This window comes from Lipotes vexillifer, unplaced genomic scaffold (genome assembly GCF_000442215.2).
Source record: "Lipotes vexillifer unplaced genomic scaffold, Lipotes_vexillifer_v1.1 scaffold194, whole genome shotgun sequence".
NCBI lineage: Eukaryota > Metazoa > Chordata > Mammalia > Artiodactyla > Lipotidae > Lipotes > Lipotes vexillifer.
In genome coordinates, this window is record NW_006771758.1 from 1,456,203 (window position 1) to 1,483,631 (window position 27,429).

Here is a 27,429-nt window from a genome sequence, read left to right on the forward strand (position 1 = left end):
CACTGGAGACTGGTCCCCTGTGGTGTCCATAAAGGAATAGCTTTAATCATATGGGAAGAAAAGGTTAGAGCTCCAAAACACACACATCTGTTTGAAGCTGGGGTTTTTTTTCCTCCCACCAAATAATATTTACTGTGCAAAGGCAGCAAGGCCAGAGTGTGTTTTGAATGTGAACGAGGATACAGAATGAACCACATTTCATTTTGTAGCATACCCCAGTTGAAAGCACTTTAAAAATTCAGTTTTTCAGCTACACTAAATCCTGGTAATTAGTGTTTCCAAACTTTTATTGGGGAGACGAAGGCGTTTGGGTGCTTTTCAGTCATTAAAATGTACGTTTTGTTTTGTTTTGTTAAAATACCATAGAAAAAGAAAATAACATTTTTGGATATTAGTCCATTTTGTATGGTTAATGTTAGTAATCCTTTTTAGTGGATCTTTAATTGATTTTGCATAGAACCGTTATCTGTGGTCCTTTTTAGTTCATCTTTGCACTCTCTTATAAGCCAAAATTGCATCTCAAGACTTAGGATTTGATGAGGAAATGACAAAATTCAGTAACACACTTTGCCTCTTTTTATTCACTTTAAAATATTGAAGTTGGTTCCTTGTGTTGAAATTTTCATGTCTTTTTTTTGTGTGTTAAAGAGTTTGATACATATTAACTGAATTCTTAAGGTTTTGTTTCTCCCTTACCATCCTCACAGATGAGCATGGCAAGGATCAAGGTATAAATATTCGCCAGAAGGTGAAAGAATTGGTTGAATTTGCCCAGGATGATGACAGGCTTCGTGAAGAGCGAAAGAAAGCAAAGAAGAACAAAGACAAATATGTTGGGGTTTCCTCAGACAGTGTTGGAGGATTCAGATACAGTGAGTATCAAAGACAGACTGGCACCTAAGCATCAGTTTAGCTTCTTGGGTGTATTTTAAGAATCATTGAAATACAGAAGACAAAAATGCTATTTTGAATACATACAATACTAAGATACATGTAATACTCATTTTGGCTCCTGTGGATCTTAGGAATCTATTTTATACTTTTGTGTTTCAAGAATATGATTTTAACCATTAAGCATTATTGAATGATGAAACTTTGAGTTGACATACAGAGAATAAAATAGACATATGCCCTTTCCTCTTGGGGTTCCCATTCTAAGAAAAAAAAGGATTTCTATAACTTACCATGTAGAGCATTACAAAAAAAGTTTGATGAAGAGATTCATCCTCCTAATTCAAAACCAGTTTAGTTCTATTTTTGGCCAAAAATAGAGCTACAGTTTAGTCCATCCTGAGTCTGTTCCCTTAATTAAGCATTGCGTTAATTTGATGTAGAAAAAGGTAACTGACAATACCATCAGTTTTTCATCTAGGCCTATCACTGTATTGTTCCTAACATATTTAAGAACAGCTAGAACATTCATCTCTCATGTTTATTTTTAATGTAATAATATGGTTTTCCTAAAATAGATCACTAGGTAGGTGCTTGAAACAGATACAGAAAATAAGAACTCTCTTTCACAGGATGTTCCTTTGGACTCATTCTGTCTTCTCTGAACACTGACAGTCCCTTGTCATTTTGTATATACACAGACAGGCCAGTGCCACGTATACTTAGCAGCTGCATATTGGGGATCTCTAACTGCCCCCCAACCATATCTAAGTTTGTTTATATTTGAATTATACTGAGATCTCGTAACTCCTTCATTGTACTGTGTAAAAATCTTCTATTTCTTACCTTGCGAGTGTCTATAAAATGTCTTCACTCCTTTGCTCCTCTGCTTTCTTGCCCTCAAATTAAAAATACTGCACTTAATTGGTTAATGTTTCTAACAGCAGAAAAATTCCTTTTTTTAATGTCCCATATCACATTTAAGTCAGTTCTTGAATTGGGCAAAAATGTTTCTCTTAAATAAATCACATAAATATGTTTTGGAGTTTTTATTTGTTTAGGGGAGTAAGAAGTCTTTCAATTATTTACCCAAGTAAATATTTTATTCTTTAGATTTTTCCAAGTAGCTTTAGCAGTTTAATGTGTTTTTGAGTAGAAAGAGCTGTTCGCCACTCCCTTCCTCATTCTCCTTGCTAGTAGTCCTTTTTTTAATCAGCACAATATATAATTAGATAAATTTAGACAATTAAGTTTTTAGACTTAGAATGAACTAATTACATCATCTGCATTAGAAATAGAGTTGAATGTCCTGTGTATGTGCATTGCCTTCTTTTATAAATTATTTTTAATGTTATATGTATTATTCAGAGACTTAATCAATTATAACTATTTTACATGCTTTTTATTTTGACATTAGATAATGTTTTGCCAATATCCAGTATCTCTGGCACTCATTTAGTATGATGTCCACCGTGCTAATTTAGTTTTCATCTGCTTTCATTTATCCTGTAAATTTGTTTCTTTTCAAAGTCTAGTTCATCACATTGTTTTTGAAGTGTACATATACATTGTTGGAGAGCCATTCATTTTTATAATACCATCCTGGCTTAAATATTGTTTAGAAAACATTTTTTCATGTTCTCTTTAAGTTGGTGGTCACTTTCAGATTTAGTAGACGTATTTTTAAATCCTCAAACTCTCACAGAAAATTTTGGCTTTGCAGTTTTACTGAGTAATTCAGCAAAATGGTTTTGTTCGATCGCCAAAGGGCATGTGTGCCATCAGAACTTGTTAACCAAAGTTTAAACAAAAGCTCAGTTATCCACCTTTTGATTATTTTGCTGTTTCTCATTGGTCTTTCCTTTTTCTCTGCACCCTGCCTTAATTTTCGGTCTTCTTTTTAACCACGCATGATTTTTCTGCACCTTGTACTCTTGCCTCTTAAGTTGAGTTTGGACATGAAAATGGAAATGGAAAAGGGTCCATGTAGCACCTGTAATTCCTATCTCTTCTTTAGGCCCTCAGAGTCAAGGACTAAAACAAATCTTGACATTTTGGGGCTTTTTTTCATTGCCAGTGATCTACTATCTCCATTATCAAATTCACACAGAGGCTCCCTGGGTTTTGCCAGTCCCAGCATAATGTTTGGACTTGGTGTTTGAATAGATCATCACTGTTCTGAACTGCTTGAGCATATTTCATGATTCTAGTCTGTATAGTTTTTGGTAGTTAGAATATTCTTTTCTTTTTAAAATAATTGAAGGGTGCTTTCCCATGCCATGAAGTACATTTATTTTTCTAGTTTGATGGTAAAGAATGACAGTTATGGGTCTTTACAGTATATTGGGATATGTAGCATTCAGAGTAGTGTTTCCTGTAGTTTGTGTTTTGTAAGAGATTGTTGCTGTCCAGTGCTTTTCTAATAATTGAAAAACCATTAAGAAATGGGAATGAAATATAATGCATTAAGTGACTTTTGTGAAAACAAAAGATTTCCATTTCTCTTTTGCTTATATAGCTCGTGTTGGTTTTTGTGTTTTTCTCTACTCCTTTTAGCAGCCCTTAAGAACTTCCTGATGTGCTGTGCATTAAGGTTGTGTTAGTTTTCATAAACAAAAGCTTTTGAATCTGCATCCCTGCCACTTAATGACTGGCACTACATGCTGTGCCTTGCTGCAATTGTGTTGATTCAGCACTGTGGGAGCTTTCTGTTTTCCTTTGAAAACTATTTTATTATGAGGAAAAGTTTCAGAAATAAGGACTATAGACACCTTTTGAATTTAATGTCCTTAGAGTTGCTTCTTTTTTTAATGCTTTATATAGGTGAACGATATGATCCTGAGCCTAAATCAAAATGGGATGAGGACTGGGATAAAAGCAAGAGTGCTTTTCCATTCAGTGATAAATTAGGTGAACTGAGTGATAAAATTGGAAGCACAATTGACGACACCATCAGCAAGTTCCGGAGGAAAGATAGAGAAGACTCTCCAGAAAGATGCAGGTATTATTAACACTTTGTCTCCTGGGTCTCTTGGAGAGGGTACTAAATTGACACAGCTGGGTCTTGGGTTTTTTTTATTTGTTTTGGGTGTTGGCATTATCTGAAATTCAGCTTTATTTGTTTGTTTCTTTAATATATTTTATTTTTTAGAGCAATTTTAGCTTCACAGAAAAATTGTGCATAAAGTACAGGGAGTTGCTACATAACCCCACCTCTCCAAGTCCAAGAATGCATGCACACACACACAGTTTCTCCTGTTATTAACATCTTGCATTAATGTGGTACATTTATTAACAATTGATAACCAATATTATTAACTAAACTCTTCAGTTTGCATTAGGGTTTACTGTGTTGTATAGTTGACAATACAGAACCATACAGAGTAGTTTCACTCCCCTAAAAATGCCTTGTGCAAAAATATGGAAAAATTCATGAATTTGCATGTCAGCCTTGCATGGGGGCAGGCTAATCGAGTTCCCTGACGAGGGATTGAACTGAGACCATGGCAGTGAAAGTGCCAAGTCCTAACCACTGGACTGCCAGGAAATTCCCAGGTCATGCGAATTTTCACTGTATTGTTCCATTTTTAGTATATTTGCTGCTGATTTATACATATATATATAGTGTGTGTGTGTATTTACATACACACACACATCATATATACAGTGCAGATGTTTATAAGATGCTATGTCAGACATTATTTGCATTTAGTATTGACACACTTTCGTTGTCTGTGCCCATTTATTTCTAAAATTGATCACATTTCCTGTATGTTTTTATTCAGGCCATTTATTGGAATTTTTTTTCCCAGTAAGAACTTTGACAGCTTATTTTGCAATTGGGCATCTGATGATCCAGGGATCTAAGGTATTGCTGAGGGATAATGAAGTTTATTATTTTATTAGATTTAAACAAAAGTTAGGGGTTTGAAAATTCTTCCTGTGACATTTCATTAAGATTCATTAAGATGCCAGTTTATACCAGAAAAAAAAAATCCAGATGGATATTTGGACTAAAATGTTTTCAAGTATGACCTATATTTTCATAGATTACATTTTCTAATGGTGGGGTATTTGTATTTAGTTTTACATAGAACAGTACTAGGAACCTTCTAGCATTCACTTTTTCTTACTTACCAATATAGCTATTAACTAGTTTTTCTGCCAGTTATAAGGGCAATATATGTAGCACTTACTTTGCAAAGCAAGTTTTATAAGATCTTTGTCATTTGTGCCTCACTGTATCTCTATTAGATAGTCTAGAGCAAGGATTTTACCATTATTTTTTGGGAGTAAGAACTGAAGCCCAATCAGGCTGTGTGGAACTTGCCTAAAGTAACGCAGAGATGCAACCAAAACTTCAAGTGAGTTCTTGTAACTAAGTACCATCTCTTTTTCTCTTATAAAAAAATCTTAACAGTTCAGATTTAGGGGTCATTAAAAAGAAATAAAAATAAGAATTTTGAAACTATTCAGATTCTAAAATATTTTAGTGTCTTCTCAGTATGTTTCCATATTTACTAAATCTGTGGAATTCCTGTCTGTTTCTGGAATATGACCTTTGAAGAACCAGAATTTATTTTTAATACTTTGAATATATTTTACAACTATATTTCTAGCTCTTTTATACTGAAGGTGTATGCATATGGTAATAATAAATAACTAAACTATGGAAAACGATGCCTACCTCAAATACTCTGTGCTGTTTTTCCCTCTTTAATGTTCTTGTGGCCTTTGTGTTCACACTTTTGGTTTGACTTAGAAAACATAGTGGCCACATATTCTGTTGCTATTTCCTGAAGAAGTATGGGAATCAGGTAGGTAGGCTGGTTAGAAATCTAACTATGTACCTTCTTGTTTTGTTACTTTCTCTTCTTTGCCCTCCACCCTCAATTTTTCTTTCCTTGATTTGTCTTCCTATTCTTTTTTTTTTCTGTTTCTTCCTTGATTTTTTCTTTTCTACATTTGCCTCTAAGACAGGATCTGCTAGAGTTCCTAAATCTTTTATATATTCAGGTTCAAAAGAGTGAAAATGTAGTGTATGTTATTTGTTTTAGTAACTAAAGAGCAAACCAGGGACTTACATCTTGGAGTATTTGTGAGAGAAGAATAGATTTTTAGACAAAGTTGTATGGGACCTATCTGGCATGTTATCAGAATTTTAGACTTATTAGCTCATTATTAGATTCAGGAATTCTTGAACACTGATCATATATGAAGCTTTCATTTCATTGTGTGCTAGTCAGGTTTATAGTCTCACCTTGTAAAGAAATTATCTTGCACTGTAATCAAATTGGACATCAGAAGGGTAAGAAGTTTCAGTCTTAGATATAGGACCGATGGTGGGAATTTTTAGGTCATTTGTTGCTGAGAAATTAGTAAGTGACAAGGGGTTTTGAACACTTGATCAGAACTTGTAGATTCCCTAAAATGTTTGTAGATAAAAATACATTTAACCCCTTTGCTCAGTGTGGGGAGCCATTCTTGATTCTTGATTTATACAAGTTCCAAATTGATTTATATTTAAGTAGAAATTGCTTTAGATTAGTCCGAGTTAAATTGCATCAGTAATAATAGTCATAGTTTTAAGGAGAATTTTAAGTATTTTACTTCAGAATATTTATAATTTAAACCACCTACTCTGAAATTAAGAAATAATAGGTAATGGAACGTATTTCAGGCAATTTCTCTCTCTGTCCTACTTGCACCAGAAAAAACACGCAATGCGTCATTACTGGAGAGCACACTAGTACTGACATATTTAATTTGGGGCATATGAAAAACACAGTTCTTTTACTCGTTCTGTATTTTTTTCCTTCCGTATGTTAAGAAGAAGAAAAAATCTTTGAATGTGCCTGAAAAGGAATTCTTTTAAAATATTTAAATTTTCTGTAAAGCGGTTTTCTTAGTTTTGTGAAAGTTTGATCTCGTGATTCTATATAGTAAAATAGAGCACAGTTCTTGTAAAGTGCATTACCTCATTTTTCTGCATTTACAGATGAGAGTTTAATCATTTGAATGCAGATAGGATAATATTTAAAAGATATCCATTGAAATTATAGTATTTTATTATATATTTGCATTAGTATATGAGTCAGTGACAGAATCATGTTATATAAATGGAACTGTAGTTGTTGCACAGTCCATTTCAAGAAAATGGTTATCAAATGCAGCTATTTGAGCTCCTAGACTCTAATCAATTGATTCTGATATGATAATAACCCTGCTATTTTATTTTTTAATTAAGCTTTAAATCTATAATAAATAAATAAGCATTTGAATTATTTCAGGCTTTTCTATTTGTACACATTTATGTAAATACTTTTTTGTAGCAGTATTTTAGACTTACCTGGGGAATTTGATGGGTTCCCACTTCTGCTCCCCAGTGCACACATATGATTATTCAGATAGCTTAGATAACATTTTCTTGATCCCTGTCAAATAGTCAAAGTATGGAGTTTTGGAGTTACTGCATTTGAAATTCTTTAGCTCAAATCACTGAGGGCTCCATTTTAAAGTAATCCCTAGTCTTATTATTTGCCTTCTTTTTTAATATCTTTTAGTGACAGTGATGAGGAAAAGAAAGCAAGAAGAGGCAGATCTCCCAAAGGTGAATTCAAAGATGAAGAGGAGACTGTGACGACAAAACATATCCATATCACACAGGCCACAGAGACCACCACCACAAGACACAAGCGCACAGCAAATCCTTCCAAAACCATTGATCTTGGAGCAGCAGCACATTACACGGGGGACAAAGCAAGTCCAGATCAGAATGCTTCAGCTCATACACCTCAGTCTTCAATTAAGGTGGGAATGGCACGAGTTTACACATTATACACGGTTTTATTCTTATAAATTACTTTTAGAATTACTGCATTAGTAGTCTCAGGCATTTCTAGGTAATCATATTAATTATAGATCATCTGGCATGTATTAGTCATTAATAATAAGAAATCTCTTTGGAGGAAGAAACCTGTCCAATTGCTGAATGATTATCTATGTACTTTCTATGAAAATAGTAATAACACTCTTGGTTCATTTGGGAAAGGTTGTGGATCAGAATGTAGTGCATCTGTTTCCTTCTAGACACCACCACTGGTACCAAGTGTGAGATTCACTAAGGAAAACATGGTAGTGTTTGGAAATTGTAAGAAATGACCACTTGTATATATGACAAGTAGTTATATAGCGGAACTGGTCTTGTTTAATACAGAGATCGTTCCTCTGAAAAGGAGGTTTATTTGACCTGTGGTCGGTATTGATCAGTAGCAGCACTAATTCTTATAACTGTCTTCACTTTTTATTCACCACAGAAATGAAATCCACCTGCTAGATACCTGGCTGCAAGCTAGTCTTTTGGACAGAAATCTGCCTAAGAGGGAGGTTTGCCCTGAAAGCCTCAGTAGTTGTTTTGTTACTCTCCCCCCACTAGTATTCACCCAGCTTGTATCTTTGCATTAAATGTAGCTGAAAGCTAGGGAAAATATTTTTCTAATGTATCTTGCAGATTGCAGGTGACTCTAAAAATAAAGCTAGTCCTACTTAGTGTCAAGAACTGTGTCAAGTTTTCCCACATATCTTCTGGTGTGTAATTTCACCCATATTGTACTTTTTAGTTTTGATGAAAACCTCAAAATTACAACTCAGCTTTAGTTGTAGTTAAAAGGGGGAAATGGATGTATTATTTCCTTGTGGTCTTAGTTTTCCCCTGCTGTGGATACAGTTGCTTACTGATGACTGTCTAAGATCTGGTAGATAGTCATAATTAAAACCCAAATAATACATGATGGCTGTTGTATGAAGAGTTCATTTATGGTTGCATGGGGAAAATCATCCAACCTGTATAATTTTTTTTTAACAGTAAACTGAGACTTTTATATCTTAAAAGGATTTTAAATATTAATTTGTAGTACAGCCTGAATGTATGCCACTGCCATAAATACTTTAAATTTATAGTGTAAGCTTTTTGACTTTGTTTTTATTACCAAAAAAATGCATAGAACTCTGAAGTTCTCCGCAAGTTACTCAGCTGCTTCAGATCTCTTTCAACCTCAAGGCCTTTTTGAACCACAGTATATAGTGTTTTAATCTTCAAAGCTCAAATTAACATGCCTAGGAATTTACAGTGTTTTCCTATTGCCTAGCACTTCTGTTCTAATTTAACATGTATGTATTGAACATTGAGGACCTATGCATTAGGGTGCTTAGAACTATGTATAGGAGAAAAATCATATTACAACTCCAGCCCCACAGTTTAGTTTGGGAACTAAATATAAAACAGATGTCAAGGTATATCAGACCAACGTAGAATTATACTGACCTGAGCTAGATAGGAGCTAGATAGGATGTTGGCCTCCAATCCAGTAGATCTCAGACCTAAGATGCATTGCAATTACTAAAGGAGCTTTCTAAGACTGTACAGACCAAGATCCCAACCTGGGCAATTATGATTCAGTATGTTGTGATGGAGCTGGGCATATATATTTCTTTAATGCTTCTCAAGTGATTCTGTGTTAAGATTTGAGTGGGATCTGGAAGGTCTGTTCTTTTGAGTGAAATGCAGTAAGAAATGAGAAAGTAACCCAGGAGTAGTGGACATGCCTAATCTTGTCTGATCTCCGAAAAGAAGTGAGTTAGGGCAAAGAGGAGTGTGGATGTTAGGGACTTTTACAATAGTAGGCATAGAATTACTTTAAAAATACTATCTCTCCATAAGGATTCAAGGTCACTTCTCTTTTTTCAGAAAAGGAAATCTACCTTTATTAAGATAATTGCAGGTATTTGTGTCTCAGTTGGGAATTAAAGATGAGTAGAGTAGATTTTTTTAAAGAAATATGTTTTCTAAGCTTATTTAGCTCTGTGTGTGTTTTCAGACTTCAGTGCCTAGCAGCAAGTCACCTGGTGACCTTGTTGATCTGTTTGATGGCACCAGCCAATCAACAGGTAAGCTTCCACATTGGCTTTTTCTTTTTATCAATAGTATTCTTGGTTTCAGAGTAATTTTTTTTAATGGCAAATAAAAGATGGAATGAAAATTTTAAAAAAAGATCTTTTTGCATTAGATTTATTTTTAATGTGAAATTAATTCACTTTGAGCATTATTTGGGAGGAAGTGTTTAATTGCCTTAAATAAGGAAGGTGAGCACTTAAATATTTGACTGGTAATTCAGTAATCTCTCTCAATTTCTTTAGCACTGAGTATTTGGGGTCCCTTTGCTTTTTCTATAAGCAAAATGGACTGCTCTGCCCATTTCACTGTCTTTCCATAAATCTTAATTCTGGCTGTCAAACTACCCACGCCTAGAGTTCATTTAAACTTTTCATTCATTTATTCACTAAACATTTATCGAACCAGACATTGGCCTGGGTGCTTGCAATATAATGCTTAGTAAAACAGTTCTTGCCCTCACGGTAAGGTCAAGTAGAGGAAGTAATCATTAATCAAAGAGTCACAAATAGTTACCTAGTTACAAACATACAGAGTGCTTTGGAGGAAAGGGGCATTCTGTGAAAGTGTGACATATTTTAAAGAGGGCTGCAGCAAAAGAATAGTCCATTTACCAAGATTTTCTCACAGAGAAGATTAATGATTTCTTCAGTTTGATGTCCAGTATGTGCTAGATTTTTTTTGAGTAATTCCCTATAAATTGTTTTCAAGAAAATTGATTATTTTAGGTTGCATTTGATGATTATGGAGTCGTAATAAACTGTACTACAAGTCAAAACAGCTTAAGAAATAAAACTTATGTTTAAAGTTCATTTCACATTAAAATGTAACTGGCGAGATTGGCATAGAAATAATGTCAAAGTAAATCTGTTGTTTCTAGTTGTGTGTAATAATTTTTCAAAACTGAATTGTTTTAAAATTTACATTAGCGTTTATGATGAAAATTACTTCTCACTGATAGTTTAGTACATATGATTAATTTAAAGTCTCCTATTATTTTCTCCCTGTCCTTGCCTACTATCATAAAATTAATTCTTAGACTAGGTGTGAACTTACTAGGGTGTCTGGTTCAATCCAATTTCTGAGATTCTTCAGTTCCCACTCCCTTTTTTCTGTAAATGTAACTGTTCGTAAAATTATTCCTTAAACTCTATTGAACTGTCATGCCCAAGTTTGCAAACAACTACATTAGTTGTTTAACAATTTATGTGCTGTCTTTTTGTACACTGAAGATTTTCATAGTAGTATTAACTGGTAGTTAGCATGTAGTCATATAATACAGACTTAGTGTCACAGAATATCAACTATTTTGGATTTCCTGGTATGAAATATTAAAGAGCCCTTTTCATGTGTCTGTGAAAATTTTTAATGGAGCAATCAGAGAAGAATTAACTAGGAAGGTCAGATGAGTGAATCTAACTTTTTTCCTTGGTGTTAGCCAGATTGCTTTGAACAGAGAGAATTATTAAATACCAGCATGCTTCCTTTGCTTGGCAAGAAACCTGAGTGGTTTTTCTTCTCCAGTGCAAGCAGTAGATTGGCTAATTAAATAGAAGTAGCAATTAATATTAATACAGTAATTGAGACAAAGTCTGAATGAAATTTGGAATATTTCTTGCCTTAATGTTTTTATCTTAATAATTTCTAAAAACCAACCGAAAATGGGTTGACATAATTTTTTTTTAATTGTTCACTGTTTATTATTACGGTCACTCTTTTTTTTAAATTATTATTATTATTATTTTTTGGCTGCGTTGGGTCTTCGTTGCTGTGCGCGGGCTTTCTCTTGTTGCCACGAGCGGGGGCTGCTCTTTGTTGAGGTGTGCAGGCTTCTCGTTGCGTTCTCGTTAAGGTGGCTTCTCTTGTTGTGGAGCACACAGACTCTGGACGTGCAGGCTTTAGTAGTTGTGGCACAGGGCTCAGTAGTTGTGGCACAGGGCTCAGTAGTTGTGGCTCGTGGGCTCTAGAGTGCAGGCTCAGTAGTTGTGGCACATGGGCTTAGTTGCTCCGCGGCATGTGGGATCCTCCCGGACCAGGGCTCGAACCCGTGTCCCCTGCGTGGGCAGAATTCTTAACCACTGCGCCACCAGGGAAGTCCCCATAATTATTTTTTAAAGTTCGCTCCTATTTGAAACAGTTTGTTTAACCACTTTGTGTAGAATCCCCTCCAATCAGTAAGATGAATTTCATTACTATGAATTTCTATTTAAATATTTTAGTAGTAATATATTTTAAATTGAATTCAGTAGTGGAAAAAAAATTGGATGTTAAATCTTTAGCACCTACATGTAAGAAAGTCTAAGAATCTACCATATTAGCATTGCTATTTGGTATGCCATTTGGGTGTCATTTACCATATGTGCCTATATTTATAATACTGCTGTCATGCAAGTAATATGGATGTGAACTGTAAACCTAAGCAGATACGGCTTCTGTACCATTCACCAGATAAAAGTCTCCTTGAAGAAAATGCTCAGATTTTCTTCTTTTATGTGTTATTTCATCCATTTTGTTAGCATCTTCAGAAGTATATGTGGTAAAATCATTGTGGAATATCAACCAAGTTTAAAAGTACACATGTGAAACCCATTCATCCAAGATTTTCTTGAGACTCTGATGATAAATGTCCCAGTCTGGTGATGTTCTTTTAAAATCTGTACTCAAATGATATTTTGGTGACATTTATACATAGTATGTTTCTAAGTAAACATTTTTTAAATGAATAATAATGTATTTAGAAAATAAGCCAGTTACAAATATAATGCCAAGAACCATTCCATTTCATTTTTAGTATATCTCATCTTCAGAGTTTTCGTTGTCTCCTTTTGTCCCTTTTGTAATTAAGGAATTTAGGTCTTGATTAACATACTACTACATAAGTTGTTTCTAGTACAATGAATGAGGTTGAAGAGAAAATATAAAGACTTTACAAGGCTTGCAATATCTTTTGATTTTTTGGTTGCTAAAAAATATCTTTTACGATTAACGTGTATAAAATCCAAAATGTTCATTATATTTACATTTGAACCTGTTGCCCTGTACTCCGTTATCACTAAAGTTAGTTGAGGATATTTACATGGATGTGAACCACCTTGTTATAGCCAAGTTACTGGTTATTACAACCCAGCTTACGTATCAGAATTTTCATGGGCCTTGTCTCTAGTTTAACCTAAGTTTACTAAGAATAAAATGTTTTACCATATTCTGTTTCCCTAATTAAAAGTAGTGTGTGCTCATTTTAGAAATTTTATGGAAAAAAAGTAAATTCACTGTAACTTAGGTGCATAAACTATTAATAATTTTGGTGAAGTCTTTCTTTAAACATTTTCTATATAATCAGTCAATATATTTATTTAAGCATTTATTTATTTATTTATTTTTCACAACTCACACACACACTGTATTTTTTTTTTTTTTTTTTTTTTTTTTGGCCCACACACACTGTATTTTATTTTTACAAGAGATAGATAAACTGTCACCAAGCATTGTAAATTAAGCATTTATTATGTTGCAAATCTTTTTCAGGCTTCTAGATAAAGATTTTATTGTTATTATATTTTTTTGTAAACTCTTTTTCATCTAAAATCTCATGACCATTTCCTTATTATAGTTGGTATTTTACAGACCTTTTAATTGCTTTATAATCTTAACATTGTGTAAATATGCTGTAATTTACTTGACCAGTCAGCCTCTTATTTTTTGGACATTAGGTTTTGATTTGTTTCCAAACTTCTCTCTGTTATAAAGTAGTGAAGTAGCATCTTTCAAAATCTTCCATTTTGGTAAGGAGAAAATAATATCTCATTCTATTTTGCATGTGTTTGATGACTGACTTTGAAACTTTTCATGCTTTTATATTGCTAGTTGTAACTTGTCTATTCATGTCCTTTGTCCTTTTGTTTATAATTGGGGTTGTTTATCCTTATCGATTTTTGTTCTTCATCATATATTTACAATTTTTTGTCATTTCTTGTAATTTTGTATTATTAGAACTCCTCATGCAAAAGTTTTCATAACGTAATCTAGATTAAATTCTTCGTTAAAGAATACTTCCATTTATAGTTGAAGCACTGTCTAGTTAGCTATATTTTTCCTGTTCGCAATGTTGCTTTGGAAAATACATGTTCCCAGCTGGTGATTGTAAATAACCTCCTTGCTTCCCTGAAAAGGCAGATGGAAATGGTTCATTTATAATGACACCTCTCATGTGGGAATCTTGAAGGATAGCTCTTATTGTGAAATTTAGCAGTCTTCCACATGCAGCAATTTTTGGTAGACTCTTTTTTAAATTCCCTTAGATAGAAGTTACCTGGGAAAAATGCTTAAGTATAGAAAATGTCTGTTAAATTTAAGGCATTGGTATGAGTAACATCATGCATATAGGTTTGGATAGTCCCTCCTAGGAGGGAGAAACTTTTCCTAAATGAAATAAGAGGTTTTTAATTTCTGAGATAGTTTCCAAAGTTGAGAATCACATTATGTAAAACACAGTAGAAGTATATAATCTGTGGCACTTCAGAAGATGGAGAAAAATTAAATCCTTTTCAAGGAAAGGTGGCTTCTATTTGTTAAATTCTTATGTGTGTGTTTCTACTCTTTTACCTCCAGTGTTCTTAAATTAGTCATGTTTGAAATTAAACTCCCTGTAGTGTGGATGGAAAGAATAATATTTGCTATAGACAAGTTATGAACATAGTATAATTTTAGCTTAGGTGTTAGAAGGTAGAGCAATAGAATAACAAAATAGATAATTATTTGAAATGTTAAATTCAGGATAGGACAAAAATAAAATATGTCACCCAGTTTGAAGATGTGATTCACAGTATTCAGTGCTATACTCCACAGCATGAATTTTCTTTGTAGCCCAGACTGGATAAGATTTGAAAATTCCGAACTCATTTGGCATAATAAATTAAATATTGATGTTTATTCACTGCTTGGATAAAAAAAATGAAAATAATCCCCTATTTTCAAATCCCTTAATGTTATAATAAAACATGAACTATCATTCTGTTACCTAACAGTATACTTTGATCAATATTTTTAACATGAAGGAATATTACAGAAGACATACTTATGAATATTAAGCAGCAACTGTTCACAGCATTGATTTCCCTGCTAGATTTTATTAATACATATGCTTGTTTATATAGTTAAAAAATATAGCTCATTGATCTTTTGTACCTATTGTCACATTTATTATGACATACGTACCTTTAAAGAAGAGAAAAATCACTGTGATATTTTCCTTTGGATAAAGCAAAAGCAGACATATGAGCTGTAGTTGTTGCTAGGAGTAGAGAAGCTTGGCCTTGGTGGTAGTTCATGGTGAGTGAGTATATATGTGAATATGTGCATCTGTAATGAGGTGAAGGAGTAAGGAATTTGTTAGGCCTGCTGATAGTTGACTACAGTAAATGTGCATTAAAAAGAAATACCGGGCTTCCCTGGTGGCGCAGTGGTTGAGAGTCTGCCTGCTGATGCAGTGGGCGTGGGTTCGTGCCCCGGTCTGGGAGGATCCCACGTGCCGCGGAGCGGCTGGGCCCGTGAGCCATGGCCGCTGGGCCTGCACGTCCGGAGCCTGTGCTCCGCAACGGGAGAGGCCACAAGAGTGAGAGGCCCGCGTAACAAAAAAAAAAAAAAAAAGAAATACCAAGTTCACCTGTGTCAGAAACTGATTTGTTCCTTTTATTACTGCTGGCTATTTATTAAGAAGGGGAGATGGTTCTAGTTTAATTAACCCAGTTGAGTGTAGCAGATGGGACAGAATGTCTTGCAGCGATAAGACAATTCAGAAATGGCACCAGATGTTGGAAGCTGTCCCTGGTGGTATTTGAGTGCAGCCCAGATGTTCCAGTCCCACCTGGCTAGTTTCTAAGCACTGCAGGCGAAGCAGCTGTGATGTAACCTATATAATGTTCACATAACAGTAAAAGCACTATAATTGAACTGCTGCTCTAAATTTCTAAGGTTGTGACTCTTAAGAGGTGAAATCTTTAAGGACAACTATTTAAGGTTTTAGATCCTTTGACTATTGCTGTTTCATTGATAACTGAATTGAGAAGTGGAATATAAAATTTAACAATGTTACTGTTCAAATTATAGATAAAAGTAAATATTCATACCTATTTAGTGTTTACAAATGAAAATTTGTATGAGAATGTGATGTTATGCATGCAGATTGATCTGCAGCCTTATGATTTGAATCTCACCCCTTTAAAAACACCAGTCTGGAAGTAGCAAAAAGCTACTGTTTTTTTTTTTTCAAGGATTAAAAATGCAAGTATTTTGCAAATATTTGCAAGTAAACAATAGGAAAAAATAGTCCACCTAAATCATTGCATTCATTTTTCTTTCTGTAGCTATTAAAACTGATTACTATGCAGATCAACTTCAAGGGTTTTTTTGGGTTTTTTTCCCCCTTTTATTTAAAAAAAGTCAAACTGCAGAAAATTTGTCACATTTTCTTTGTCTCTCTCTAGTTCTTTTTTGGTTTTGTTTATTTATTGTGCACTGTTTGAGAGAATTGCAAACATCATGACATTTTGCCCCTAAAATACTTCAGCATATATCTCCTTACAACAAGGACATTCTCCTTCACAATCATAATATAATTATCATACTTGGGGAATTTAACATTAAAACAGTACTGTTGTATAATAGACCATATTCACATTTCCCTGGTGTCTCAATTACGTCATTTCAGTATAGCACTTACTTAAATATCCAGAGTCCAGTCAAGGATCACCCATTTCATTTACTTGCCATGTTTCTTTAGGCTTCTTTAATCTGGAGTGGTCCTAGTCTTTTTCTTTTATGACGACATTTTCTGAAGAGTCTTGAGAGCTGTTTTGCAGAATGTCCCTCAATTTGTATTTGTCTGATTCATTCTTCATGATTGGAGTCAGGTTAAATATTTTTGGGAAGAATTTGGATGATGATTTCTTTTTTAGTCCCTTTATATTAGAAGACCCATGAGTGCTATTTTGTCTGATGATTAGTGACATTAAGTTTGAGCACTTGTTTAAGGTGGTATCTATCTGATTTCTGCACTGTAAAAGTAGCTTAATCTCTTTTTATTTGTAATTAATCTGTGGAGTGATGATTTGATTACCCAGCAACATTTTACCCAGGTTTTAGCATCCATTGAAGATTCTTATAAAGAGCATAATTGGCCAGATAAACTGCATGCCTACATTATGTTCGTGAAATGTAAGTAAGGGGTAACCGTAACCACAGTTGTAGTATCTATTATATTACTAGTTATAGAACTGAAGGATACTGTAAGAGAGTCTGTCCTGTGGTAGCTTAAAGGGAACATGGTGACATGAAAAGCTGGATCAACTAACTAGCTGTTATGATGGGTCTTGGGGCTCTAGTATTGGGTATTTTTTGAGTGCAGTGCTAAAATGGCTTCCTAAAAGTGCTATCAATTGTGCTGTGGTTCTGACAGGTTTTTTCCCTCATACTTAATTTCTAGGAGGATCAGCTGATTTATTTGGAGGCTTTGCTGACTTTGGCTCAGCCGCTGCATCAAGCAATTTCCCTTCCCAAGGTACGATATGATTTGATTGGCCAGAAATCTAGGGACAGTGGAAATGTTACCAAAACAAAACAACCCTTCACCACCCCACCCCCATCTGCTTCTTCTGGCCATTTTCTACTTGTAGTAGTATTTATAATTCCCAATTCCCAAAGAATTTATTCACAAAGGTACTTTATTGGGCCAGTATCCTAAATGTGCCAGACGAATTAATCTGGTTGCAGACTACTCAGGTACACCTAAATAAAATTGCCCTCACTCATAAGTGACTCTTGTTTTATTTTGGGGGGCGGGGGGCGCGGGGAGTAGGTGCGGAGGGAGTGTGAATAAGTATAAATCTCATTTTAGCAGCAAGAATATTATGGTTTATGTTTAGCTTATATGATTTTCTTGAATGAAATTCAGGGACATTGGAGTTGGGCAGACCATCTTACCAAAATTCATTTCTTTATAATTTAGATATCTTAAAAGAATTTCTATGAAAAATAACTGAACTTCATTTTGGCATATCCTTAAATGTGAGCAGTTGAACCTCAGGCAAAAAAGAATTCCTCATTCCATGTTAAATTAGAAATTTTAAAATACTCTAGATTTGTTGTGATCATTTCACAATATTTGTAAAGATCAAATCATTATGTTGTCCACCTGAAACTAATATAATGTTATGTGTCAATTAACACCCTCAATTTTTTTTAAATGGCAAAAAAAAAAAAAAAAAGCTAACATCCAAGCAGAATACAGGCTTAAACATAATGGACTGAGGTGAAGGGCTTGTATTTTTCCCCCTTATTATTAATATTTTTATCTTACTACCTCTGCCATATACTTTGGTAGCTGTTTAACTTTATGAAAGCCTCTGAGCCTCCATCTTTCTAAAATTGGGAATAATGCTACTTGTCATGATTCTTTATAAGGATAGAGTAGTGTCTGTAGAGACGTGTAGAATAGGGTCTGAGTTCATTATTAAGTGTCTTTTAGGTTGTAAAGGGGTTGGTTCTAATGTTTTTTTCCATAAAATTTGGTCAGTCTGAAGTTTGAGAGATAATATAAAAAATTTAGCTATAAAAATCATAAACATGAGGTGAGGCAAGGAGGAAATATTTAACTGAATTAGTTTTATTATTCATTTCAAGTAGAGTTATCTATCCCCATTAATTGGATTAAAATTTATATTTAGTACTGTCTAGGTTAGTGAGGATTTAGGAAGAAAGACGCATAGGTTTTAATGTGATTTGGGTTATTTGGACCACTTGTGTAAATTCCAAGTATTTCCCAGAAACCAGGATTGTGGAGTAATGAACTGCTTCATTTTAGAAGTGTGGTTATACCTTGTAAGGGTTAATACCTTGCTTTAGGCAAATCAAAGTAGAAAATAAACATTGCCCTAATTTTACAGACTGCCTGTGTAATTCTCAAAGTTTTTATGTATATAAAGTTGCCTACTATGCAAATAATTCAAATATGTTAATGTTGCTAAGTGATAACATCTCTTCATCTTAATGTGATTAACATAACCTGATCACCATTACGCAAGGGGCTGAAACTGTTGCAACAATGATTAATGATTGCTGAACAATATATGCCTCACTAGAAATCTCTTCCTCCCATGATTAATCATCTCAGATAAAGTTTTCAGATGGGGCAACACATTTTGCCCCAGTTTCCATTCCTATTCTGTTTTCTAGATCAAGCAGATAGAAAATCAGCATAAAGTTTACCTTTATCCAGCAGTCTTCCTTAAATTAGTTTAAATTGTTTAATACATAGAACTAATTGTAAAACTCTTAATTCAGTCTTTTTTGTAAAGAAGATCAAAGACATATTTTAGCAAAACCCAGAAGTAATGAATATCAGCCCAGTTCTTATATTAAATTGTTGGTAGAACTTGGGGTTTCTAAGTGAATTATTTTCTCTTTTGAGGGTGCTTACATTACAAAATGGAAATAGAAGATATAATTTTAAAGACTTAATGTTATTTTTCTCTTGATATTTATCATAATGAGACACAATATCACAGTGGGTGGTTACCTTTTAGGCTAGACAAAATGTATTTCCTAGTTGTAAGTGAACATGTCGTGCAAAGAAATTAACTTGAGCTACATACTGTTCGCTTTCAGATGACAGTTTATATGTAGCTCTTTCTTCACCTTTGCTTTTTTTAACTTCCATTAATTCATATTTATGTTTGTCCCTTTCTTAAAGCAAGGTTTGTTTACTTAGTATAGCCTAGTTTAAAAAAATTTTTTTTCAAGTATCACTTGCCTTTATATTTATTGTGTTCCAAATAGTTAGTATTATGTATGCAGAATTTATAGAAGCTTGACTTATACTTTTATATGGCACACCTAAAGGAAAGAAAGTGTGATGCTTTGCCTCTCCTCTGTCTTTTCACAATTAATCCAAAGTAACAATAAACCTCAAATGGCACTTACTATATATTAAGTTATTCAATCTTCGCAACTTAGATTTTTAAAAAAGTATGGCACAGGGGACTTCTCTGGCAGTCCAGTGGGGTAAGACTCCATGCTTCCACTGCAGGGGCATGGGTTCGATCCCTGGTTGGGGAACTAAGATCCCACATGCCTCATGGTGTGGCCACATAGATAAATAAAAGCTCTGCTTTAAATAAAATAAAAATACAAAGGCGCAGAGAAGGTTAAGTAAGGTCACACAGCCAGTAAAATACAAAATCCGTTCTCTTAAATATTTCAGTCTATTAATTAACCTATTAATTTTTTTTTTTTCACGGTACGTGGGCCTCTCACTGCCATGGCCTCTCCCGTTGCAGAGCACAGGCTCCGGACACGCAGGCTCAGCGGCCATGGCTCAGGGGCCCAGCCGCTCCACGGCATGTGGGATCTTCCCGGACCAGGGCACGAACCCGCGTCCCCGGCATCTGCAGGCAGACTCCCAACCATTGCGCCACCCGGGAAGCCCTAACCTATTAATTTTTATATTATTAAATGCATTAACTCTTTTCTATGCATTAAATCTTAAACTTGTTATAATTATACTTTGAAGCATAGTGATAGTTTTGTTTCTTTTTTTAAATATTAGCATGAGTTCCCCTCTTAAGACTATACCCCGCTTTTTACTTAAATAGATTGAACAGTCCCATTTGAAGTAAACAGTGTACTAAGGTTATGTATCATGGCTCTTTGTAGCCTTTGTGTTGTCAGTGGAAGCATGGCCAAATGGGTGAGAACTTCTTACAGAAATTTAGTAATCCTATCTTAATTTTATTGAGTTTTTGGGTTTGTCTTTTTAATGAATTTGGGGTTTTATTTACATGAGATGATATAAATCATAGTCTGATTTCTCTTTGAACCTTTCCAAATAATGAATGAACAAAATGAGTTGAACTGTCTGATTTTACTGAGTTACTCCTTGCATGAGGATTCTGGATCTCCCAACAGAGTTTAACCAGTTTAGAGGTTTTTTTCTTGTTTTGGGGGGATCTCAGGCTAGTTCATATTTGTTTAGCTAGAAACTTATTTGATATGCAAACTTAGGTTGAAGGAAAGTTTTAGTTTCTGTAATTTCTTTGTGTCACCTCAGACCTGCCAATGCCAAGAGACAGATTTTACTTTATATGTGGAAGGTTTTTTTCTTTGCCACCTTGTTAACACTGGTGGAATATTCATAAGAATAATGTCCAGATGGAGATGGTACCTGCAGATGTTAATCTGGATGGACACAGATCAGCTCTAATTTGTTTCAGTTGGAAGATTGTCGTATGTGTTCTGTGCATTTCAGAAACTTTCTTACCCTTTTTTCTTTCTCAGTAACAGCAGCAAGTGGGAATGGAGACTTTGGTGACTGGAGTGCCTTCAACCAAGCCCCGTCAGGCCCTGTTGCTGCCAGTGGTGAGCTCTTCAGCAGTGCCTCACAGCCAGCTGTAGAGCTTATCAGTAGCTCACAACCAGCTTTAGGCCCACCTCCAGCTGCCTCAAATTCTTCAGACCTATTTGATCTTATGGGCTCATCGCAGGCAACAATGACATCTTCCCAGAGTATGAATTTCTCTATGATGAGCACTAATACTGTAGGTCTGGGTTTGCCCATGTCAAGATCACAGGTAAGTTGTCTGCCTCCCTTGGAAACTGTGATTCATAATCTTTGAGATGCTCTAGCTATCTAATGGCAGATTAGCATAAAACAGAAAAATAAGCAAGTGATACATAGATTACTTTTGTACATTGCGTTTACCTTGTGTCCCTACCCTGGAATAGTCATATGGGTTCTCCAGGACAAGGCCTTCTCACTCATCTTGCTGTCCATGCAAAGCCAAGTGTGATGCCTTGCATAGAGGAGGCATTTGTTGAAAATTTATTGAACTAATAAACAAATTGGAATTTAATAGTTTAAAAAATTGTTTTTAAGAAGAAGGAATAGAGGAGTTCCCTGGTGGCCCAGTGGCTAAGACTGTGTTTCCGCTGCAGGGCATGTGGGTTCAATTCCTGGTTGGGGAACCAAGATCCCGTGTGCCTTGCAGCACGGCCTAAAAATAAAAAATTAAAGACATTAAAAACAAGAGAAGAAGAAGGAATAGAGATATATTGCTAATATAGAAAATTATTCTCTAAAATAATGAATGTTCTTCCCTATTCTGGACCTGCACTAAATTATATAATGTTTATATAGGCTCTTCTTTCAACTCTTATTTTCATAAAGGAAAATAACTAAACAGGAACTTTTAAATTCACTTTTTAAAATTAAATCTAAGTTACCTAATACTAGCTTAGAATTCAAACAAGTGCAGAATATATGTGTCTGAGTTGTATCAGGAACTTGCTATTTTTGACTCAGGCTATTCTGAATATTTGTTTATGATGCTAATTATTCATTTTAATATGTAGAATCTCCTATTTTGGGTGTTAGGATGAAGGAAGAGAAGAAAGAAGCAGAAAGGTGACTGATCTGTATAACAGATATTAGACCTAACATTAAGAAAAAGGACATGAAAGCCATACCAGTACAATTAAATTGAACTGAACAAACTCAAGCCAGTTCACTGTTTCTTTCATATGGTCTAAGCATAAAGCCAATCTACTAATTTTCAATCTTAATTGCAACTATGTTGTGAGTCTTTGCATTGGTCCATTTTAAATTATTCTTCCTATTTGTATTTATTTCCCTTTTTCTGTCCTTGTTACAATTATTCTGGTAGTAACTACCAGGCACCTCTGCTGCTTTTTCCTGAATTTCTCCTTTCTTCTGTATTGGTCCATACTGTACCAAATTCCACTAGTGTTGCTTGCTTTAGGCAATAGAAATATACATGGAGCAGGGATATGTCAGTCAGGTTATGTGGAATATAATTTGCTGTTTTGATGATTTTTTTTTTTAACATGAGAAATCATACCCCAAATTCCATTTTGTAAGAATAAATTTCCACTTGTATATTTCATTAAAGTTGTACTAACCCGAAGTTAATAGTTGCCCCAGGATTATGGCTTCTAGACTTGGGGTGATGGGAGGATAACTGTTAGTGTAAATATGTTAGTTTTTTCCCCACCCCAAACATGATTTGGACTTCAGAGGAATATTATGGGAAGCTGGTGATTCAGGATATTGAAGACCTTAATGTAGAACATTTGTTGTTCTTATTGGTTTCAAGAGTTTATTACAAAGTCTAGTATATATTTGGAGTTACTATGATTAAATTGCCGTCTGGTAATCTTTATAGAGCAGATGCTTAATTTTTAGAGCATTTTTCTATTTTCCAGCCTTTGCAAAATGTTAGCACAGTGCTGCAGAAGCCTAATCCTCTCTATAATCAGAATACAGATATGGTCCAGAAGTCAGTCAGCAAAACCCTGCCCTCTACTTGGTCTGACCCCAGCGTAAACATCAGCCTAGACAACTTACTACCTGGTATGCAGCCTTCCAAACCCCAGCAGCCATCACTCAATACAATGATTCAACAACAGAGTAAGTTACTGCAAGACATCCCATTTCTTTGTGTATTTGTAATCCTTTGCCCTTATGCCAGGACTACTTCAAGCCATGAAATAAAACTGTACTGAAAGCAACTGTGTATTCACTTAAGATTTTTTTCACATAATACCTGGTATCCCTCCTGGCACATTGAATTGCTTTGTATTCTGCTCTTGATTGACATGTTAACATTTATTGTATGGTGGTGAGTTTTGGGAGCCTGATCACTGAAATAAAAGTATTTGTTGAGAAAAAATTTTTAATATAGGCAGATATGTCAAGAAACAAAAATCATCTGAACTCCATAATCCAGGGATAATCACCATTAATTCATATTTCTTCATAGTCCATCTTTTCTAACCACATTTTTAATACTTGAGATCATTCTGTCTATATTTTGTTTCTTGCAGTTCATATTCAACATTATTGTTTTTTCTGTGTTGAATATTCTTAAAGAAAGAAAGCGCGGGGCTTCCCTGGTGGCACAGTGGTGGAGAGTCCGCCTGCCAATGCAGGGGACGCAGGTTCATGCCCCGGTCCGGGAAGATCCCACATGCCGCGGAGCGGCTGGGCCCGTGAGACATGGCCGCTGAGCCTGCGTGTCCGGAGCCTGTGCTCCGCAACGGGAGAGGCCGCGACAGTGAGAGGCCCATGTACCGCAAAAAAAAAAGAAGAAAGAAAGAAAGCGTGATTTTTGGATCTTTATAGTTATCCATCATATTAGTGTGCATTTCCTCTATTGTTGGTTATTTCATTTGTTTCCAGCTTTTTTCCTATTATAAATAACTCCATGGTTTTGTATAAATCTTTTTACTTGTGATTTTTTCCCTTAATATAATGTTCTAAAAATAGAGCGAGTCAAAGGATATAAACTTTTTAAGGTTTTTGATACACAGTAGCTCTTGACAACTTGTTAGGTCGGATTCAGTAATAGATTTTATAGGAATGGTTTTAAGGGCCTGATGTTTTCTGCCAGCCCACTCTTACTGTTTCTACGTCTTGGGGAAATCAGAGCTAACAGCCACTGAATATTTCTCAAGACTAAACAATACAAGTTAATTGACTTCTCTTATAAAAAAATCACTATAAAGTAATTTTATTGGAGCTTACAGGTATTGATGGTCAGGAAGATTGTATTATTTTTCTGCTCTGTGAATCTAAGAATTCAGTGTGATAAAGTTCTTTTGTCTCTTCTGTTAGATATGCAACAGCCTATGAATGTGATGACCCAAAGTTTCGGAGCTGTAAACCTCAGTTCTCCATCGAACATGCTTCCTGTCCGGCCCCAAACTAACCCTCTGATGGGGGGACCCATGCCTATGAGCATGCCCAGTTTGATGACTGGCACCATGGGAATGGCCCCTCTTGGAAATAGTCCAGTGATGAACCAGAGCATGATGGGCATGAACATGAACATAGGGATGTCAACTGCTGGGATGGGCCTGACAGGCACAATGGGAATGGGCATGCCCAACTTAGCCATGACTTCTGGAACTGTGCAACCCAAGCAAGATGCCTTTGCAAATTTCGCCAACTTTAGCAAATAAGAGATTGTAAAGGAGCAGATTGAATGAAGGATTTTTAGTGGTGCAGATAGGTGATGTTGGGATGGAAAATGCTAGTCAACTCCCCTTTCTTTCATCAATTAATTAAAATAAACCTACATTAAGAACCAAAAAGGTGGTTTTATAAAAGCAAAATATCTAGTATTTCAGATGGCCAGGCAAGGGCGCTTCAGATGAGGCAGTCAGAATCATTTTTCCCAGTGAGACTAGACCACAAATGGGGCAGTGAGACCACTGAAAGCCTTTATAGATTGAGGAGCCCATTTTAATATCATAATATGTGGGAATACTAGAATAGGGCTGAATAAATGTGTTTGAATCTCTAATTTTATACTTTTCTTTTCCTGAAGAACTTGATTTTTCTGTCCCTGAATTGCCTTGTCAGTCACAATTGGGTCTGTTCCTTTTACTACCACTCTTGAGTCCATATATGAAATCATTAAAGTTGGATGATCAGTTTTTTATAAAAATATATATTTTTGTCCAAAAAAGGCATACATATGTGATTATGGCTAAATCAAAGGTAACTGGAATGTATATACTTTTGCTAATGTTCCAGCAATACTGCTATTATACTATCCAAATTTTTATTGTAACAAAACCTCTTTAAGCAATTGGTGATAGCTATGGGACTTTTCCCATTTCTTCTGCTATAATTATCCTGTGCAGAACTCGGAAAAATATTTTTTTCAGGACTGCTCTATGGTTTCCTTTAAAAGAAAAGAAAAAAAAAAAACCTCCAGTATTTTTATTTGTTCTTAGCAGTCATTATTTACACTTTGCAGTGATAACTTGGCAAGGCTTCCTTATGTGTTTATCCCTGTAGCCACCATGTAATAGGAACAGTCAAAAAGAAAAATATTTATTTTTTTTTTTGGTGTCTTCAAAAAATTTTTGAAAAGGGTAAAAATCCATTAAGACCTTAAATATAAATGTTAGAACTCAACAATGTTGGCTTTTAGATTTTATACAGTATTGTTTTGGTTTTGAGTGTATATAATATGGCATTAGCAAATATGGTTCCAATAGAGAGGAGTTAAATATATATATTATTAAAGGAGACCTGTAGCAGTCAAAGATTTTATTGATTTAATGGCAAATAAATGAAATTAATTAAATTGTTTTCCTGCTGTAATTCTGCATTAAGGTCACATGAAAATCATGATTCTAGAGTTCGGAATGCAAAATTGTTTCACCCTTAAGCTGGGAATATTTTTTAAAATAAATACTATAATATAGGCATCAAATTATTACCTCCCCACTTTGTGTTGAAATTTTTTTTATTGATAAAACTTTGTTTCCATTGTATTCATAATATAGTTCTGTTATACATAACATTAAAATGTTCATTAAAATCAATGTTGAACTGCTTTTTCTTTCATTATGTTAGACATTAGAGACCGTTTGGGGAAAAAATAATTATAATTTAGGCAAAGTAATTTTTATAAATAATTTAAAATTATTTAATGACTTCTCTATTCCTTCCTATCAGACTCTGCTGTTACGAATTAAAAATGAAGCAGCAAAGATATCCTGACCTGCTCCATTCTTGCTAATGTTCCATCTACAACATTTCTAATTAGGCAGAAATTCATGTACTTCAGCTAAGTGGTAATGAAAAGTGATTCATTTGCTGAATAAGAGATGAGAGAGAGTGTAATTAGCTGACTGTGGTTTTTAATCTTTCAGCAATTCAATGTGTTTAAATTAGTTTCAAAGAATAGGAGCTTTCAAGTGTTGTTACTTCAGAGCAATCAAGCCAGGCTCTGGTGGCAGCTTGGAGAATATCTTCACTGATATTTAAAACCCGCAATCTTAAATGAATTTTTTCTTTAAATTGAGAGGTATGGCATCACCTTTTCAAATATGTATGGTTCTTAAAGGAAATAAATATTTTGTTTCTACACTTTCGTGTTTAAAATTTCTTTCTAATAAAACATTTATTTCTAAAGCATTTTCTTTACTACTATGCCTTCTTCCAATGTTGTATTCTGAAGACAGAAGGGAACCCCTACCTTAGTTATTACTGTACCTCAACATACAGTCTGCCGTCTTACCAGTGTTTTTTGTTTCAGAGCCCTTGAAAGAAGAAAACAAGAATTGCCTCATTGGGGTTCCATTCAATTTAATGACTTGTCTCTGAAGGGGTTATTAAGTGATACCTAAAGAAAGGTCTAAATACCCCAAAATAGTTTGGAGCTGGCAAGAAAATACTCTTCTTTAATAGTCTGTTGGGCTCCCTTTTGCCCATCCTGTACCTCTTTCCTTTTTCAATAGCTTCTCTGTTGTATCTGTTTTTCATTTTGCCTACTATTTTGTGGAGAGAAGGAATTAGATACTGTTCTTGCAATTTACATATAATGTGTGAATCTCCCCTGCCATTCCAGATTCATTTTTTTCCCCTCTTAAAATGTTTTTTACTTCTCTGATATGATCTTCAGGAACCATAAATAGATACACTGTTCTTGTATAGTACTTGGGATGTCTACTTTTTTTGTTTAAATTGCCCAGGGCTTCCCTGGTGGCGCAGTGGTTGAGAG

At 34.7% G+C, this 27,429-nt stretch overlaps 1 protein-coding gene across 3 annotated transcripts in view; it reads left to right on the top strand.

Annotated features, from left to right (window-relative positions):
• CLINT1 (clathrin interactor 1) overlaps window positions 1-26,785 on the top strand; it is a 65,808-nt gene extending 39,023 nt beyond the window's left edge. For 2 of the 3 annotated variants that reach the window (XM_007447115.1, XM_007447117.1), the window contains exons 5-12: window positions 708-872; window positions 3,715-3,892; window positions 7,455-7,701; window positions 9,768-9,837; window positions 17,322-17,396; window positions 21,170-21,462; window positions 23,114-23,318; window positions 24,525-26,785. In XM_007447115.1, the coding sequence (XP_007447177.1) occupies window positions 708-872; window positions 3,715-3,892; window positions 7,455-7,701; window positions 9,768-9,837; window positions 17,322-17,396; window positions 21,170-21,462; window positions 23,114-23,318; window positions 24,525-24,871 (1,580 nt within the window). In that variant the 3' untranslated portion in view covers window positions 24,872-26,785. The remainder of the gene's footprint in view (window positions 1-707; window positions 873-3,714; window positions 3,893-7,454; window positions 7,702-9,767; window positions 9,838-17,321; window positions 17,397-21,169; window positions 21,463-23,113; window positions 23,319-24,524) is intronic. The other variant, XM_007447116.1, reaches the window with a different exon arrangement.
• The last annotated feature ends 644 nt before the right edge of the window (window positions 26,786-27,429 follow it).